Source organism: Gadus morhua, chromosome 4 (assembly GCF_902167405.1).
Source record: "Gadus morhua chromosome 4, gadMor3.0, whole genome shotgun sequence".
Lineage (NCBI taxonomy): Eukaryota > Metazoa > Chordata > Actinopteri > Gadiformes > Gadidae > Gadus > Gadus morhua.
Window position 1 is genome coordinate 30,509,885 of NC_044051.1, and position 18,307 is coordinate 30,528,191.

Consider the following 18,307-nt stretch of genomic DNA (forward strand, 5'->3'; position numbering starts at 1 on the left):
AGAGACAGAAGGGTGTGCTCTTACTTGAGATAGGCTGGGTATTTGATCTGTACATGGAAATTGATTTCAATGATAAAGTCGTTAAATACCAGCCCATTCTGGAAATACTAAGGGACCTAGGCTACCAATGCAAGCTAATAGTGTTGATTTTTGGAAGCTTGGGGCATGTCCACAACCGGGTTTTCAGTGGGTTAAGGCTGGCTGGGCTCTCCAGTGTGTGTGTGTGTATTTAAGTGAGTGAGTGAGTGTATTTGTGTTTGTGTGTGTGTGTGTGCTCCCCTGAAATCCCTAGAGGAATCTCCTACAGGAAATGTAATTTCACAAGCAATTCACACACACATACACGCAATACACACACACAAGCAATACACACAAGCAATACACACATAAACACCCTCTCCACCCTCTCTACGACCACATCAACCCCCCCTGCCTCCACATCCGTCAACGTACCTGCTTGACGACGTAGAGGAGCCGGGCGTAGCAGTACACCATCAGCAGCACGGGCACGGCCAGGCAGAAGAGGAAGAGGCACACGATGTAGGAGTGGGAGCAGGGGCTGTGCTCGGTCCAGGTGACGGAGCAGCTGGTGCCGGCACCCTCCAGGCCGTAGCTGCTCCAGCCAAGCAGGGGGGGCACGGTCCACAGCAGGGAGTAGAGCCAGGCGCCCGCCACGGCCGCCAGGGGCTTGCGGAAGTCGGGCGCCCGCTTGTTGCACACGGTGAGCGTGCTGTAGCGGTCGTAGGAGAGCAGTGCCAGCGACACCAGCGACACGATGCCTGTAGGGGGGGGTAAGACACAGGGAGAGAGAGAGAGAGAGAGAGAGAGAGACACAGGGAGAGAGAGGGAAAGAGAGAGAGAGAGAGAGACAAAGGCACGGAGAGAGACAGACGATATTTTGAATTTAATGATTTATAAATTGACTTCTTGTATGTAACTGTAATTGTATAAATGTTGTGTTGTAAATATTTCTAGCTCATGCCAATAAAGCTTTTTTTCAGTTGAATATGAGAGAGACAGAGACACAGAGAGAGAGGGAGCGAGAGACGGAGAGACAAAGACAGACGAAGAGACAAGAGACACCGACAGAGAGACACAGAAAGTGAGAGAGGAAGAGACACAGACAGAGGCAGAGACACACAGAGACAAAGAGGGATATGGAGACAGAGACACAGAGAGAAAAACAGAGACAGAGAGAGAGAGAAAGAGAGAGGGAAAGACAAAGAGGGAGAGAGAAGGGGGAGGGAGAGAGTGGTGTATCCTTTTGACCCCTCTACAAGTGGATTGCCTGAAAGATGAGGGTTTGGGTCCTGAGCATTGAGCTGTCAGGGTTTCATGTATAGTTAATGCAATGGATGTATGGGTTTGATGGACCAATAATAACATTGTTTTCCACTTAAATATCTAATTTGATACTTAAACCACTCCAATAAAAAACTAACGCAGTCAAAGATGAAGAACTGTGAAAGTAACAAACGCAGAAACCAAACGACACAATGAATGAACCGTAAATTAAAGAACCGCCTTCTGGTTTCCACTTTCTAGAAGAGGATAGCTAAGGGAATCGTGTGTGTGTGTGTGTGTGTGTGTGTGTGTGTGTGTGTGTGTGTGTGTGACAGCGCCTTAATCGCTGCAAACGCATGACAGGTCCCAAAGCCCGTTGTGCAACCTTGCTTCTCAGTTTGCCACAATTTTAATGTTTACAAGGTTTTCCTTTTCCCTGCAAGAAGACATTGCCGTCTAATCTGTGTCATCACAAGCGGGCTGTCGAGCCATAGAAGAATAGTGATTGTATTGTGTTGCTAAAATACATATTTTCTTAGTGGGAGAGTCAGTGAGTGTGAGTGAGCTTGAGTGAGTGTACCGGTAGGTTGGCAAAATGGGGCCCTTTTTGCAAAGGGTAGCAAAACTTTTTCCTACAACCTTCAAAGGGCTGGCCTAATCCTCCTCTCCCACAGACCATGTCCAGACGAGGGGAGAAATAAGTCAGATAAGGAGTAAACCACTCAAGATGCAAGAGATTATCATTCCGATGCAGCGCTCGAATCCAACCCAGCAACATCGTATGCTTACTCATTTACGTTACGGCGTTATTCTAATGTACTCTCAGAAATAGAGGCGACAACTTTATGCGAATGTACATCGTAGCAAGATAATAACCCTGAAATCCCGCCCTTAATTTGTTGCACTAATGAAGCAAAGGTGGTGTTTTATAATGAGCTCTGCACAGGCAGAACAGAGAAGTCTCAGGGAACCACAGGCAAATTTGTATGATTCTGCGGAGGCCGTTCCCCGAAGAGGACGATCAGCGGACATGATGTGCATTAGCATGCGCTCCTGTGTCTTGGGAGTGGGAATAAATTACCGATTAGTTGGCACTCTGAGATAATTAGCCTGAACGCCATATTTCCTGCTCTCTGACCAAACCGTGACTCCATGCGGGGAGAGAATTTCGTTGGACACCGCGGCACAGAGGGGAATGTTGCTCGCCTTAATTGGCGAATGATTTGCCGCTCCAAGAGATGGTTTCATTCGTTACGCGGTATTCTAAAAACAAGGTTTATTTATTCACTGAAAACATACTATGTATTATGAAACAGATTGATATTAGCATATATTGTGAAAAAAGTATCCACAATAAGAGGTTGTTAGGGCAAAATATTTGGCTGAACAAAACACAGACCCTTAGAAGACTAGTTTTGATAAAATTTGAAGGGGAAAATTTACAATTATCATATCTCTATCTATCCACAACCATACATGTTGCAAAACTAGGTTTTTGAATTGCAGAAATTAAGACCATTTTAAGATCCTTCTACAAGCAGATCATCTCAATGATGAGGGTTGGGGCCTGATGTGTGTTGAGCTTTCAGGATTACATCTATTGTTAATGTTATTTATATATGGGTTTTATGGTCCAATAATCACATTGTGTACCACAATAATGTAATTTGATAATAACTCCCATGAGAAACTAAACCACAGTCAAAGATGAAGAGCTGTAAAGGTATACAACTGAAGAATATCAAACGACACAAAGATTAGGCATGATGAATCGTAGAATAAAGACACAAAGATAGATGAATCAGTCAATGCGTTTACCGATGACTGTTTTAAGTAATAATAAAAATTAGCTGCAAGTTCCGCAACCCCAGAACCTGATATTGATCTCACTATGACACGTCGTGATTAAAGGTAAAGACTTGTTCTACAAAGAGAAACACGTGACAGGATTAAACCGATTTAACAAGGAGCGGCTATATCACAGCCTTGGGAGTCGGGACTCCCTCCCCATCTTGCAAGTTCACGTCCAGCCTTTCTCCACAGATCAGTCTGTATTTTTTTAAATCAGCCCAAATTACAAAAAACATCAGACCAATCAGCGCCCAGGGGAAGGAGTTTTGTTCACGATGAGCAAGAGCAGCGCAGTCTACTATATAATACCAGACCCGCCACAAGTTACTCAAAAGTTGGTCAGTGCGCATGTGCCAACGCACACGTACACCGCACGCACGCTTGCACATACACACATACACATCGCATACACACACACACAAACACAAAAACACACGCAAACGCGCACAAACGTGCGCGGTGACGCAGACGTTTCAAGACAAAGGCCGCGCAGGACACCGCATACACACACACACCGTACACACATGTACACAAGCATGCACACACACATGCATGCCAAGAAACACTGCTGCACACACGCGCGTGCGGACGCAGACGTTGAAAGACAACGGCAAAATCGATCCCGCATCCCGCAATGTCTTGCGATATTGATATCAGTGGCGGTAGGCCTAGGTCAATACATAGTTTTCAGTCACGTGACTCACACTGAAAAAAAGCTGGTTCCAAGATGGCGGCTAACACTGGAAACGCTGGAGAACAACAACGCAAACCTGTAATTTTCCAAACGGTTTCAAGCCACGAATATTTAGATCATCTCTCCAAAGAAGAAAAGACCAGATATATGTTTAAACTGCAAGTTTTGGGCACTTGCGACCCATAAACGGCAGTCGGGCGTTCCAACAAGGGCGTGACGTCACGTGAAAACGATGTATAAAATAGTTTTCATGTGACGTCACGCCCTTGTTGGAACGCCCACCTGGAGGGCAAAAGACACTATTTCAACTGCCTGTCCGCTGCCCGCCAGCTAGATTTTTTTTACTAGCTTTGGCTTAACTTTTGCCAAAATGCCAGATAGTTGTTGTGCAATTGGCTGCAATAATCGACGAGGAGACAAGCCTGGGTTGTGCTTTTACAGAATCCCCTCTGAAAAAAGAAAACCCAGAGAGGAGGAGGTTGTGGATATGTGCCTTGAGACGTGCCTCCGTCCCTGGGGAGAACAATCAATGGCAACCGTCAAAGTACACACGTCTTTGTAGCGAACATTTCATCAAAGGTAAGGTTAAGCTCGTTAGTCGACACAGTATTTTAATTATTGTACTGTCAGTCATTCTATATTTAGATATTCGTTCTGACATGGTTCGCTTAAGTGGACCTATGCACCCAACTCAAGCGGCCTTAGTAATCATTTTCAGTCTGAAAAGACAGTCAGATGTAGGAAGGGGGGAGGGTTTTACCAGTTTGCATGCAGTGTAAATTTTCCGAAAATTCAGATAATATTATTTGTTTAAGACATTTTATTTCATGAATAAATTAATATGATAACGTTAGTTATATGAATGAAGTCTGTAAAAAACTGGTGAATATTTCACGGAGGGGCGGCGACAAATTCGCTCGAGTTGAAATATTTCAACTTTGACATGAATTTCGCGTGATGACAGCCAATCAGCGTTCAACAGCGTGGCCACTGAGTGACATGTGTAACGTAACAGCCAATCAGCGTTCAACCGTCAAACTCAGTGCAGTGCAGTCTAGTGAACTGCAGCATGGAGGAGAAAGTGATTGTTGCCGTTTGCGACTCTGGGAGCTCTATATATAATAGTATATAATATAATATAATTGTATACATAATATCAAGGCCAAAAGCTCAGTGCGCCTCTGAATGGCCGTAGCGCGGGGAGCTCTCATAGGGATTGGGCTTCTCGGGGTTTGTTTACCAGCGTTGCTATGGGTGCCGGTCTTGTGTGTTCCAACGGTTTATTAGGAAGGCTTATCTAATAAATGATGTCTTCCTGCGCGCCTTTCGCATGATTTTAGACTCGACGATTTCGGTTGAGCATGTCGGGATTTTTTCAGTCGCAATTGGTTTGCACATTTTTAAAAGTGGTGGGGACAAAATTCGTATTTTAAATAGTTGGGGGGGACATGTCCCCCCGTAATCGACGCCTATGCATGCACACATTCGCACACACAGTGAAAACAGAGCAATGGAAGATTTAAGCAAGAATGTTTTTGCCCTTTATGTCTATTAGGGATCGACCGATACAGATTTTTTAGGGCCGATACGATACCGATATTTTTTCATCAGCCTTAGCCGATACTCCGATACGCCGATACCGATATTTAGAGCCGATACTGCTTTTGCTCCCTCAATCATAAAAATTACACTGATAACAAATGTTACAAGTCTCAATTTAAAAAAAGGAACATTTATTGAACTTCAATATAAAAAACAATATTTAACAAATAGTAAAAACAGGTGAGGTAAAACAAGTAAGAAAAATTAGATGAGCAATATTTAACAAATATTAAAAACAGGTGAGGTAGAACAAGTAAAAAAATAAATAAAAAAAAAAGCGAAAAAATATCTGCGAAAATCAGCCGCGTATCGGCCGATACCGATACACGTAAAAAACGCGAATATCGGCCGATAATATCGGCCGACCGATGTATCGGTCGATCCCTAATGTCTATGTCACCTTTTGGCTGCTTTCAGACACATGTGTAAGTACTGATATTCTCCTGCTAATCTCCTAATGGAACGTACATTTTGTTTTCGTCTGTTTGTTTTTGCGTTCTGCATGAACTAAGATTCACACCACAACAACAGCATCATTAGATGAGGGCCTTTATTTGAAATGTCTCAGAGAATCTCACCATTTCTTTCTCTCTCAAAATAATTAGATTTTACTCTAGACAATCTGAGTGTAAGCATCATTCAATGTAACTGTTCCTCATCCAAATTACTAACATATATGACATCAATGAAAAATAGTTGGCAATAGATGGCTGAATCCTCTTTTCCAACCTGGCAACTTATGAGCCATCCCTTGTGACCAGTGGTAGCCACATGAGAATCACAATAAACATTAAATGAGCAGCGCGTGTCTCTGAGTGTACGTCCACGACTGGCCAACCATTCCTGTGAAAATTTGAACCATAAGCCCAGGTTTGCTTTGAGCCATAAGCCCAGCTTACCGCCTGGGCGGTAGGCTGGGCTTATTTGAACCATAAGCCCAGGTTTGCTTTGAGATAGTTTCACGAAGCAAGCTGAGTAATGTGTCAGAAAGCCGACCTTGGCATCATGCTCTCCATCTAGCAGGCAAAAAAAAGCATCTGATATAAACCACTCGGTTCCACAATAAGAAAGAAGACTCTCAGGAGTCCACAACTCAGAATACCTCTTCACTGTGCCCATTCGTGAAGTTAAAGGTGACGGATCAGGAAAAAAGTAGAAAGGCATAGTCGTCTACCGGCAATGGTGAAGAGGACAATTGCATATTCTTTGCAGGATTTAAAAAAAAAATCTTTTACAGGCTTATTCGTATGAACAAGGGTATACAATACATATTTGAAGCACAAATACCTTGAAACGATATTAATGCTGCAAAATTTGGCTGCTGTTGCAGTTATTCACTACTTTATTTGTTTGAAATGATATCATTAGTGGATTGATTGAGCGATGGGCAAATGTTTCATTAACAAATCAATATACTCACGACTATATCTTACATTACGTTGAACTAAAGCAAATGTTGCGGTGAATTGGTCACCTAGTTTAGATATGAGTCGTGCTGGGCTGCCACCCAGTGATACATAATCCACTGCTCTACAGCCTGTGAGAATGACTCCTACAGTCCTCAGCAGCCAAGGATAAGTTTCAGACACCTCTGAACAATGGGAGACGATGATAAGATTACCACCTTTTAAAAAATATTAAAAAATTATTATTGACACAACCTTTGGCTAATTTAAAGTCATTTTCTAAATATCTAACTAACGAAGCAAAAGATTTCTTCGAAGTGTTGATCAATTTGAAAACACATCAAAACGATTGGGATGTCGACCTCAGCTGGCTGAAAGTTCAACATCTAAACACCCATAGATAAAACTAAAAGTTAAATCAAATCCACCGGTAATATTTATCTTTTGAGCCTTTAATCAACCATAGATCAAAAAGAGCCCACCCTGAATCTGCTCTGTCTGTTCTAAATGAAACCATTCTTAAAGGGCGTCAGTGAATGTGACAGCATTACTGGCGCCTGCCAGAGACCTGTGTATGCCTAGGTGTTTTCTTGTGGACCGATTGAGCAGTTCTGTGTTTCTGTTGGCAAGTCACATACAAAGTTGTGGCTAACAGCGAGCTTACAACCCCAATGTCACTGTGTCCCACTAATGTGTTGCTAGCAGACGATCTGTGCCTTCTGAGTGCCATATGGCCATTGGGTCAATTCAGCCAAGGACAGTTCCTTCTGCCCTCCTCCATGGGGATTTTCTCAACAGGTTTTGATCCAGACATGTTTTTGAGAAAACTGCTTCTAATGTGTAGCCCCCCAAACCAGTTGCATTTGGCCAGGGCACAAGGGGTAATCAATACATCCTACAGACGGAATCAATGGCTGATGCAGCAGCATTAATGTACATGCCGAAACACTTTGGGATGTTCTTTCCAATGGTCCACATTGGGAAGAGGTTCTGAAGCTTTTCATGCACAATAGAAATGAGGAACATATGTTATGGTTTCTGGAGTGTGGTTTGCCTACTCTATTAGTATAAGCCCTGGGTTTGGATCAGGTATAGTAGGATCCAGGCCTTATTTTGACGATTAATTATGCACTTTGCACGTTTTCCATAAGCAACCTACTAACCTGACCCTCGCCAGATGAATTTCGTTCCCCCTAGCTCCACTCATCCATCTGGGATCGTTCATGTTGGGTGGGATTTGGGGACCAGATTGAATGGTCAAGCCAATCAGGACTGCGTGGCAGGATTTGTATAGATATGACGTAGCGGAGACGCGACTGTTTTGATTCAGACAACAATGGAGATAAATAAATCAATAAACTGGGACACTTCTGAAAATACGTCAGACTCTCCCATTACATGCAATTAGTTAATTAAATAAATCATGTCTAACAGACAGGTAACACCGGAGTGTCTTTTAACATGAGCTCCCACTTGGTCGTGTGAGGGAGCGTTTTTTTTGTGAGTACCGATAGGGTGCCAGCTTGAGAAATGGAAGCATGTTGTGTAGGGCTCCGTCTGGACAAATGTCGAGGGAAGCCGATGGAGAGGATTCTGAGGACCCTTATCGTAGAATGCCATGGTGTGTGTGGATTAGTGGATTAGTTGTCACAACACAACACAATCAGCAGTCACAACAAAGACGGACACAACAAATACACAGTGCCGTCCAGCAGACTAGATGATGAGGTTTAAGTTTGTTTTGACATCAACAACGTGCTGATGTTCTCGAGACAAAATCACCATTATTAAGGTGTTGCAACCAGTGATGACAGCAGATTGCCGGGTCTAATTTGCCTACAGCCTAGCGCCTCCATCATGACCAGAGAGACAAACACATTTACCACTGTTCCATGCAGAAACGTGGTGTCGCTTCACATGCCTCCTTCAGCTTTCTTATTCGCCCATCAGGAGAATATCAGGACGTGTGTCTGAAAGCAGCTTGTGTGTGAGCATTTGATGACATTATAAAATTTGTCAATTTATGGTCACAGGGGTAATTGTTCAATGGAAAGTGAAGTATACTATGCATGCAAATCAATTATTAAATAGCTTTTACTTTTATTCAGGGCTGAAAAGTGCATTGACATTTTAAAATGCAAGGCAACTAATATTGGTTAGTTGAAAATAATAATCATCATTGAGATTAAACATCTCTTCCAGTGTCCTGGCCAAGAGCGCACCTAAACACAGTCTTCTTTGGTACAGCCTACATGCTTATATGTTGCTGCTTCGTGCGTTTGCCCTGATCTTTTTAGCTGGGAAAATAGATGTTCTAACAGAAGAGTTATAATATTCAAATCTAAATTGCTTATGGCTTGTAATATGCTTGGATACTGTGTCTAGTGCGATACTTTCCGTACACTGTTCTCCTTCCCTTCCGGGGCCTAGACACGCCTCCACCTCTCCAACTGCTTCTCTCCCCTCAACCGCTGTCCTCTGTAGTGCCTCTTCCCAAGCCTCTCCCTTGGTCAGTTCTGAAACCATGCCGTCTCTGGGACTCCCCTCTGCCTCAGCCTTCTCCTTGGCTTTGTACAGTCCTCTTTATCATGGTTATGCTGGCATCATGGAGGGCCACGGCTCTGGTCTCGTGGGTCTGGCTGGACTGTCTCTTTGTGTTATGCAGCTGTCGTTCCCAACAGACCGTCCTGTAGCACTTCAGGTGGGCCTCCCATAGTCCGTAGTCAGTGTTCATAATGTTGGATGCACGTAGTATTTGCACTGGTTGGGTTGCTGGTTGGGCCACTGCATGGGCCGCTGGTCGTGCTTTAAGCAGTAGGAGGAGGAGGAGCGTTGTCCAGGTCTGGATCTATTCGAAGACTCACAACAACTAAACTTGATGCAGATGGGTTATCTTTCTCCCCACCCTTTCCCTTATCGTGTGTTGCCTTACTGTCTCGTCTGTCAGACTTTTCCTTCCATGACATATAAATCTCCCAATCTCTCTTATACCTATCTTTAACCCATTTGTTTTTAGCCTCTCTTGCTTCACTATCATTTTGTCTTTTAATTTCTCCAATTGTGCGACACCAAGGATTCCTTTATCCCATTACTGATTCCATTACTTACTCATGATATTATGTTAATAGAAAGCCTTGAGAACTTTTTAGGAAATGTAGCAACGTTTTGCCTCGCCTGGTTGGAACAATGAACGAAAAACGTGGTAAAATGCAAGGTTCACACCGGCTCCAAAACCAGATACAGAGATAGACTTATTTTTACCGCTGATAAGGTTACTGGTTACTGGTTACTGGTCGCAGATCAAAAGGCAGCCAGGGAAACGGGAAACTCACCAGTGTCACAGAAACGGCCTGTGGGCTCTATGCTATGTGTTCTATACTGCACTTACTATATTGTAGGTTTTGTGATGTTTATTCTATGCTTGTGTTCTATTTTGTTGTGCTGTATGTTTTATACTGTTTTGTACTATTGCTGTAGCCCACGTTCTATACTGTGTTCTATGCTGCATGTTCTATGCTGTGTATTCTATGCTCTGTATTCTATGCTTTGTGTTCCATGGTGTATGTTCAATGCTATAGGTTCTGTACAGTGTGTTCTACACTATGTGTACAATGCTCTATATTCTATGTTTTGTTTTGTTATGTTCTATGCTGTACATTCTATACTGTATAGTGTATGCTGCATGTTCTAGAACCTGTATTATATGCTGTGTGTTCAATGCTGTTTGTCAATGCTGTATGTTCTGTACTGTGTGTTTGTCACTACGTGTCCAATGCTGTATAGTCTATTCAGTATGTACATTGATGGACATTATATGCTGTATGTGCTTTGCTGTATGCTCCATTCTATTCATGCTATTCATCATGTGTTTTAAAGTCGTGGTATGGTTTTAGCCAGGTCTCTTTTGTAAAAAAAAAAAGAAAAAAAAAAGTCTGATTAAAATGTGTTCAAATGGACTCAAGTGGGTGCAAAGCATTGTATCCTATTCCCCTTTTTACACAATGCTTTGCACCCATTTGTAAAGGAATATAATCTGTAATGTTATTGTCATTTTATGAAATTCGTCAATCCCTGCTTTGTTTAGTTCAGACACAAATGGACTGGACTCTGATAAGGTGTTCCCATTCAAAAAAATATGACCTACCACTGTCCAGCGAATAGTGGTAGGTCATGTAGGCCTAGTAGACATTTTCATCCATATCCACTATTGTGAATACAGATACAAATAACTTAGAAGGTTCTTCCTATCTTCACAAATAATAAAATATTCTTAAAGTATTCCTCAATGTGCATCCTGTTACCCCTTTTAAAGGGAGTAAATTAAGTATCTTTACAAACCTAAATCTCTTTATTTTCTATTTTAATACTAAAATGCCTTTTTAACTTTCTATTTTTTGCATATGTTTTTCTTTTACTTACCTATTATTTTATTTTATTGTATGACAATGTTTATATGTGAAGCACTTTGAGTCTACCTTGTGTATGAAAAGTGCTATATAAATAAAGTTGCCTTGCCTTGCCTTGCCTTGCCTAAATAACCATTGAATGAAGAGGTTGTAATTTAAGTTAAAATGCCTTCCCGAATCTCCATTACGCAGGGCAGCCTGTGGGGGCTGATTTGTATTGTATTTGAACTTGATTGGTTTTGCTGGAAAACAGGTGAAGCGTAAGTGCCTTTAGGTGCATTCCTGTATGTTCACATTCAAGCTTCATCGACACATTGTACCTTAAAAGGTGCTGTAGGCTATTATTTAAATTGATTATTTTAGAAGTGCCGTGCCTTTTGTCAGCTATTAGTGAGTGAAGTGCACTGTGATAATAACGGCTTTGGTTAATTGCGACTGCTTCTGCATGAGCCCATTTAGATTTCCGACCAATAGAAGCAGCTCTTCCGTGATTGGTTAATCAAATCCATCTTGCCTGTCAGTCACATGATCGCAAAAAATATATTCGCTCCACCAAAGGTGCTTGAAAGAGACCTTCTCAATCGTTGGATAATGTGGGGAGAAAGGGAGCAGAGGGCGAGGGTGTGGTTTTCTGGCTCTCTCGTGACCTTTTTCGGCTCCCTCTCTTTATAAATTAGGAGTCCAACACAAAGCGGCCTGGCAACATGAGGGGTGCTCTTTTCCCGGTCGCTCTGTGTTATCTTCAATCGAGGGGTCTGCTCGAATCATGCTCCAGTGAAGCGTAGATAATTGCTCAAACCAATGCAATGTGAAGGCCGCGTGCAACAGCTGGTGAACTCAGCAACGTGCAGCTTAATTGGCTGAGGTGTGAAGAGTTTCACAGCCACATGTTTTGAATGACGCTCATCCGACCTGAGTACCTGTTAGGGCGAGCACACGTGGCGACGGGGCGTGGCTCCAATGATACAATGGTGACATATGCTCTCACGATTTAACCTGTGCAAATTGCAAATATCCTTTGGAAAGGTGTGGAATAACAACCCCAGCAGGGCAAACTTTTTTTTCAGTTAATCATCCAATTGTCTGTTCATCCACGACTTAAGTGACTTAATTTAGCTGTATTATATTTGCTAGTACATTAAGTTTGCAATAGTAAGTGACTTGAAGGTTATTGATAATAATACCTTATTATTCCTCACTGTGAGTGAGGGCTGGCGGTATAATATATACCCCACCCCCCCCCCCCCCCCCTTACTTTCTATGTAACTTTCTATTTAACAGAAAGTGTTTCTTCCTATTGCATAGATAGAACTTTATCAATCCCCTGTAGGAGAAATGTGTTAATGTTTGTCCCTATAAAACAATAATGGTAAAAAAATTAATACAAAACATGACGGTAACTCTAAAGTCAAACCGTCCAATCTGAAGGCTCTGCTTAACCACTCCCCCTACTCACTTCCACCAATGCAAACTGAACAGAATTGAGTATGGGAGGGCGTAGCCCAACAAGTTTGTGACCGACCCAGAGGAACTCAACGCAAATTAAATGTGAACATGTATTGAGGCCCGGACGATTTTGAAATTTCACCCGGACGCATTTCATTCCTACCCTTCCACTGTTAAATAGCCGCGCAAGTTGTTGGGCGCTATCCTGGTCATTTCTCTGCGTGAGAAATACGAAGTGTGGCGTGTGAGCGTGTGGATGGGTTGAATTGTGTCTGTCTCACGGAGAGCCCTGCGCAATGTTCAGCTAGAAATGTGTTGTAATCACTTGTATTCCTCATTGCTCTCAGGCTGTGAGGAAATCAGCAGCCCGCGATCGCAGTTCCTTTGATGTGAACACGCACAGAGCGCATAGTTCAGAGCCGGACAATGATGTCGTAGTAAAGCCCTCAGGTCTACTCTGCATGTATTAACTGTGGCTAAACATCAGCTGCACTGAAGACATCATAACTTCATAAGTTCTCATTTTGAAATGATTATGAATACTATTATTGTTATTTGAAGCCGTGTCAGTCTTGACTGTGGGAGGTGTGGTCCTCTGTGTCTGCTAGTGTCTATAATACAGCAGTGGCGTTTTCTCCCGGAGGCCAAGGGAAGCCAGGCTTCCCTGTTTTTTTAGGCTGTTGTTGTCTAGTTGTTATCCAATAAAAACATTTATATTAACAGTTTCGTTAATTATTTTGTGCTGTGTTGCTGTCATTTCTTCCCCATTTTCTCCTCTCATTGACAATTTCACAATGCGCGATACTGTGCCCCTGTTATATACTGAAGGCGCGGCGAAACACGACACTGCACACTGCGAGGAAGCCAGCCCGAGCTGGCATCCCTTGGTGAAAAAAAAAGAAAGGATTGACCAATCAGGTGAGGCTACCGTCATGACACTGCCCTCCTCTGATTGGTCGGGAGGGTGTCAGGAGGGTGCCAAGGGAAGCCACTCGGCCCTTGGCTTCACACCAATCAAATCAAAGCATTATTATCAACGTCACCGAAGAATCAATAACAAAACAAATAGCGCGAAATTAGCATGTTTGAATTGTTCTCATTTTTGAGTAGTCTACTTAGCATGTGCAGTTATGGAGGGTGGAGATTTAGATTATTTACTTAAAAATAATTTTACCAAACTACCACAATAGCAGCGAATCAAAATAAAATCCGATGGCAGGCCAACACCGAAGCTGAAACTGCACGTGGAAAGAAAGCAAGGCTTCTTTCGGACGTTCAATGAAGAAAATTACACACGAACGGAGTGGCTAGCTGGCAGCAGCAAACCTCAGCGACTATTTTGCTGGCCATGTCTTCTTTTTGACAAGGATTCGTGCTCCCTCAACAATCCATGGGTCACTACAGGATTCGTGGACCTTGCCAACTTCTCCCGGGCAATCGACAGGCATGGTAAATCAAAAAGCCACATGTTTTTTATCATATAAAATACTGTGATTGCGTGAGTCGTGTTACACGTGAACATGAAACTTGAAATAGCTGACAGCCGCGCTGTCGATTCTTTGACTATTTGCGGCTTGTGCATTTCGGTCGGGGAGGGGTTGCATTCATAATAAAATGTATGATTTAATGAGATGTTTAGGAGTAGGCCTACTGTGTGTGTGTGGGTGTGTGTGTGTGGGTGTGTGTGTGTGTGTGTGTGTGTGTGTGTGTGTGTGTGTGTGTGTGGGTGTATGTGTGTCAGATTACAGGCATGTGTAAGTCCTGGTAAATGACCAGGGGTCTCATTTATAAAACTGTGCGTGGGATCGTTACTAAAAAATGCACACCGTACGCAATCTTTGTTTTATAAATCACAGACTGCCTACAAGTGTGCACAGCTGAATCAGCTTCACGTTCCGCCCTGTACACGCCCCTTTTTAACCATAAATAGTCAATGCAAATGACATGAATTCGATCTGCATATAAAACAGACTCGGATGCAAGGATTATGTCTTGTCGGAAACAATGGCAGAAGTACTGAGAAAAGCAAAAAAGCGAAATTTCACGGAGGTTGAAGTGGAGACACTTGTGGGTGAGATGGAGGCCCGAAAAGTAGTTTTGTTCGGCGGTCACGGGATTGGGATCGCCAACAACAAAAAGCAGAGTGAGTGGCAACATGTTGCTGCAGCAGTGATCTCTGTCAGTAGCAAGGAGCGCAGTAGCGCACAGTCCCAGAATTAAAAAAGAAGTTGTCTGACATAAAGTTACATATCTTTATGTAGCCTACCAATAAATCGTTATGGTCCCTAAAGACCCTCTCCCTCCGAATCCTGTCATTTTCATGGTCCGCCAGAAGTGCCATATGGTACAACATTATCCACGGCGCTCACCTCTGCATTTATAGGGTTACGGTAATAAGACTGAACGAGAACACCTTGGATAATCAGTTTGTAATCATCCACGTAAAATGTTCTTGAACATAACCCCTTTTTAATGCCTGATTTGTCATGAAAAGCATCAAGAGTAACGGACAACGATTGTGATGAGGAGTGGGGCTTGGTTTTCCACACTTTGGATTTAATTGACATTTGATTATGTGTTTACAGTGTCACATAAAAATATTATGTTATTGACACATGTTGGACGGATGCTTTATTCCATGCAGTCGCGCCGTTTTATTTATATTCTAAGGAGATTTTTCTGGAGTTATAACTGAGAAATAACGCAGTTGACTTAAATTATTCTGATTACATAGATTTAACGCATGATACGGGTTGAAATTAAATTTATGAAGGGCGATGATAAAACATAATCGTTCTTCTCACTCTACAATTCTTCGGTCTGACTTCAGTTCACCACCACACCATCTGTGTCGCAAATTCTCCTTTTCCTCCAAACCATGCATACGCATGGGTCAGAGTTTGCTTAGGGCTGCGCACATTTTCCCGTCAAGTTGGTTTTTTATAGATCACAACCTTGGCGTGGAAAGTCACGTACGCCAATTTCAGCCCCGTTTTGTGCGTACGCAACGGTTATAAATGAGACCCCAGGCGCTCAAATAGCTCTTGTAGTTGCATTAAATACATCTAAGCTGCAACATACTATTTTCTCTAAAGGTTTGGCCTCACTTGGCTTCCTCAAAAAAAATCCCCACGCCACGCCACTGTAATACAGTAATATTTTTGTCGACATTATCAAACGGAAGAACTTTAATTATGAAGAGCACAGGGCAACGAAGCACGCTAGCCAATAAGAGGACCCACCCACCGGCGGAAACCAGATATTGAGTGGTAAATTCGTTTCGCTCAGTAAGAACCAAAAAGTGAATAAACAAACTGAAATTTTGATTTTCGTTTTTTTGACAAAACGAAGAAACAAATCAACAAACTGAAATTTTGATTTTCGTTTTCTTGTCAAAACGAAATAAATAAAAAACGGCTTGTTTTCTGGTTTCTGCTTGCGTCAATTATTCCCAGAAAACAGAGTAATAAAACGTACCTTGCTCCGCAACGTTACTTTTCCCAGGGAAAGATTTGACAGCGATACTGCATTCTCACGCAGGCGTACTTACGCAATAGTGCCTTCACGAGCTCTCATTCCACACCGTACAAGACAGACACTGGTAGCGTGAAGCTGTCTCTGCATCTCAGACATCGCTCCCGCAGGCAACACTGTCCCCTTTTCTCCCTTTCATTCCAACCCGTGAGCAACGCTAGTCTCCCTTCTCTGCCGAATGCATTTATGAAAAAAAAGAATAAGAATCCGTTTTTAAAATCCTTAAATGTGATGCATGCCTCCGAATCGTTTGATGCGTCCGATCAGCTGCGTTTTTGGGGATAAAATGAGAGCGATGACATAACAGTAGTCATCGCTCTTATTTTAACTCCAAAAATACATAATAATAATAATAGTTATCACATCGTTGGTCTACCACCATATGCGCTGTCATAAGCACAAATTATCTTTCCCTAAAAGTTAAAATCCACCATCCCCCCTGGCTTTTTTTTTTACAACTCGACCACTGTGTGTAGTGGTTACCTGCCATCCCCTTTATAATGAAGATTTGCCATTTGAATCACTGTTTAAGTCGGTTCAGACAACTAATGGGTATTTGCGCCTGTTTCTGATTTCCTATGCTACTGTGTGGAACTTGGTCCCAATCTTCTATTTTGTGCGTTCTGTGGCATTTGGATTTGATTGTTGCCCGTCCCCTACAATTGCCTCTGCTGGGTTTGCTTCATCAAGTAAGATACTTTCTGGTTTGTTAAAATGTAATGTTGCTTACACATTTTCTAGCAGTTGGAGCGCTTGGCCATAGAACAAATAATGATACTACTGCCAATACAACGACTAGGCTTCTACTACTACGACTACTAATAATAACTACACAATGCATTTCCTGCAGAAAATGGCAACAAATAGCTAATATGATCAAGTTTGAATACATTTGAGATAAAATATAGAATAGTTGTGCTGTTCTGTTGGCAATTTCCAGCTGAACTATAGACTGAAAACCTTTCAATCTACCAAAAACCCACCAAAACATATATTGCCAGAAATCTGATTAATCGTATACTTAAGCTTGACTAATACATCATGAACCAAATCTCTATTTCTATGTTATTGTCTAGTTTGTAGCAATGAGACAGACAACACCACCATTCAACAATGTGTTTATTTAAATTCAAAATTAGAAACAATGATCAATAATACATTTTACTGTCTTTTATTTTTTTCTGAGATGTCTTTTAGAACAAAAATGAATACAAAGACTGTGCCCGTCTCCTTATCAACCTTAAGACGAAGGACACATGCAGATGTTCAAAAAAGGCTTCATCAAATAAGGATTGACATGACTGACATGACAGGAATAGGGGCAGAAGACAGAGTTCTTTCTGAGAACACTGCCCAACCCTCTTCAGCTGCACATGCAATGCCAGAGGTGCACGTTTTTACTTTAAGGGGACATGGAATTGGAGCAGTGGCGGCTGGCGATCAAACATGTTGGTGGGGCACAGTAATAGACGGGGGGTCTGAGGTTCCCCCCCCTCCCCCCCCCATTTTTTTTTTGAATTTAATAGATTTGATCTCCTGTATTCTGGTGCAATTTGGGGATGGCCACTCCCTATTTACCTACTTTTCATTCAGATTCATAGCCTACATCCTGACTTGCAGGGCCTGGACAAGCTTACACTACATATACAGACCTACTTCATGGCCATTCCACCAGCCATTGCTATTCGACCCATTGTTGTTATTCTGATATTGAGACAAATCATGATCACTGTCCTATAGCGTCCATTTTTTGTGAGTCTCAATGTCTACTTCAAATGCAGTTAGAAATATGGGACAGTTGCTTCATTTTATATGCTACAGCCGAAAGACTAAATTAATAAGTAACTTAATTGCTCCTTTTAAGTATAACATTGCTTGGGGAGTCCAATTCCTCCACTGAAAAGGGTTGAAAAGTGCTTACAACTCTGCTAGTTAGCGACCTATCTCCCCTCTACATGTAGTTGTGGTGCGCAAATGCTGCTGAGGGAGGTAGCCTATTTGATTGATTCGCTGAATTGTCCAGTCATATGGTGATAACAAAAATGAAAAGCGATACCATTGGCCTGGGGCGCACACTGGTGCGA

General features: G+C 42.3%; 1 protein-coding gene across 1 annotated transcript in view; it reads right to left on the reverse strand.

Moving 5' to 3' along the window:
- tmtops2a (teleost multiple tissue opsin 2a) overlaps nucleotides 1-18,307 on the reverse strand; it is a 51,998-nt gene that overhangs the window by 17,555 nt on the left and 16,136 nt on the right. The window contains exon 2 of the mRNA XM_030353760.1: nucleotides 454-779. Coding sequence (XP_030209620.1) covers nucleotides 454-779 — 326 coding nt within the window. The remainder of the gene's footprint in view (nucleotides 1-453; nucleotides 780-18,307) is intronic.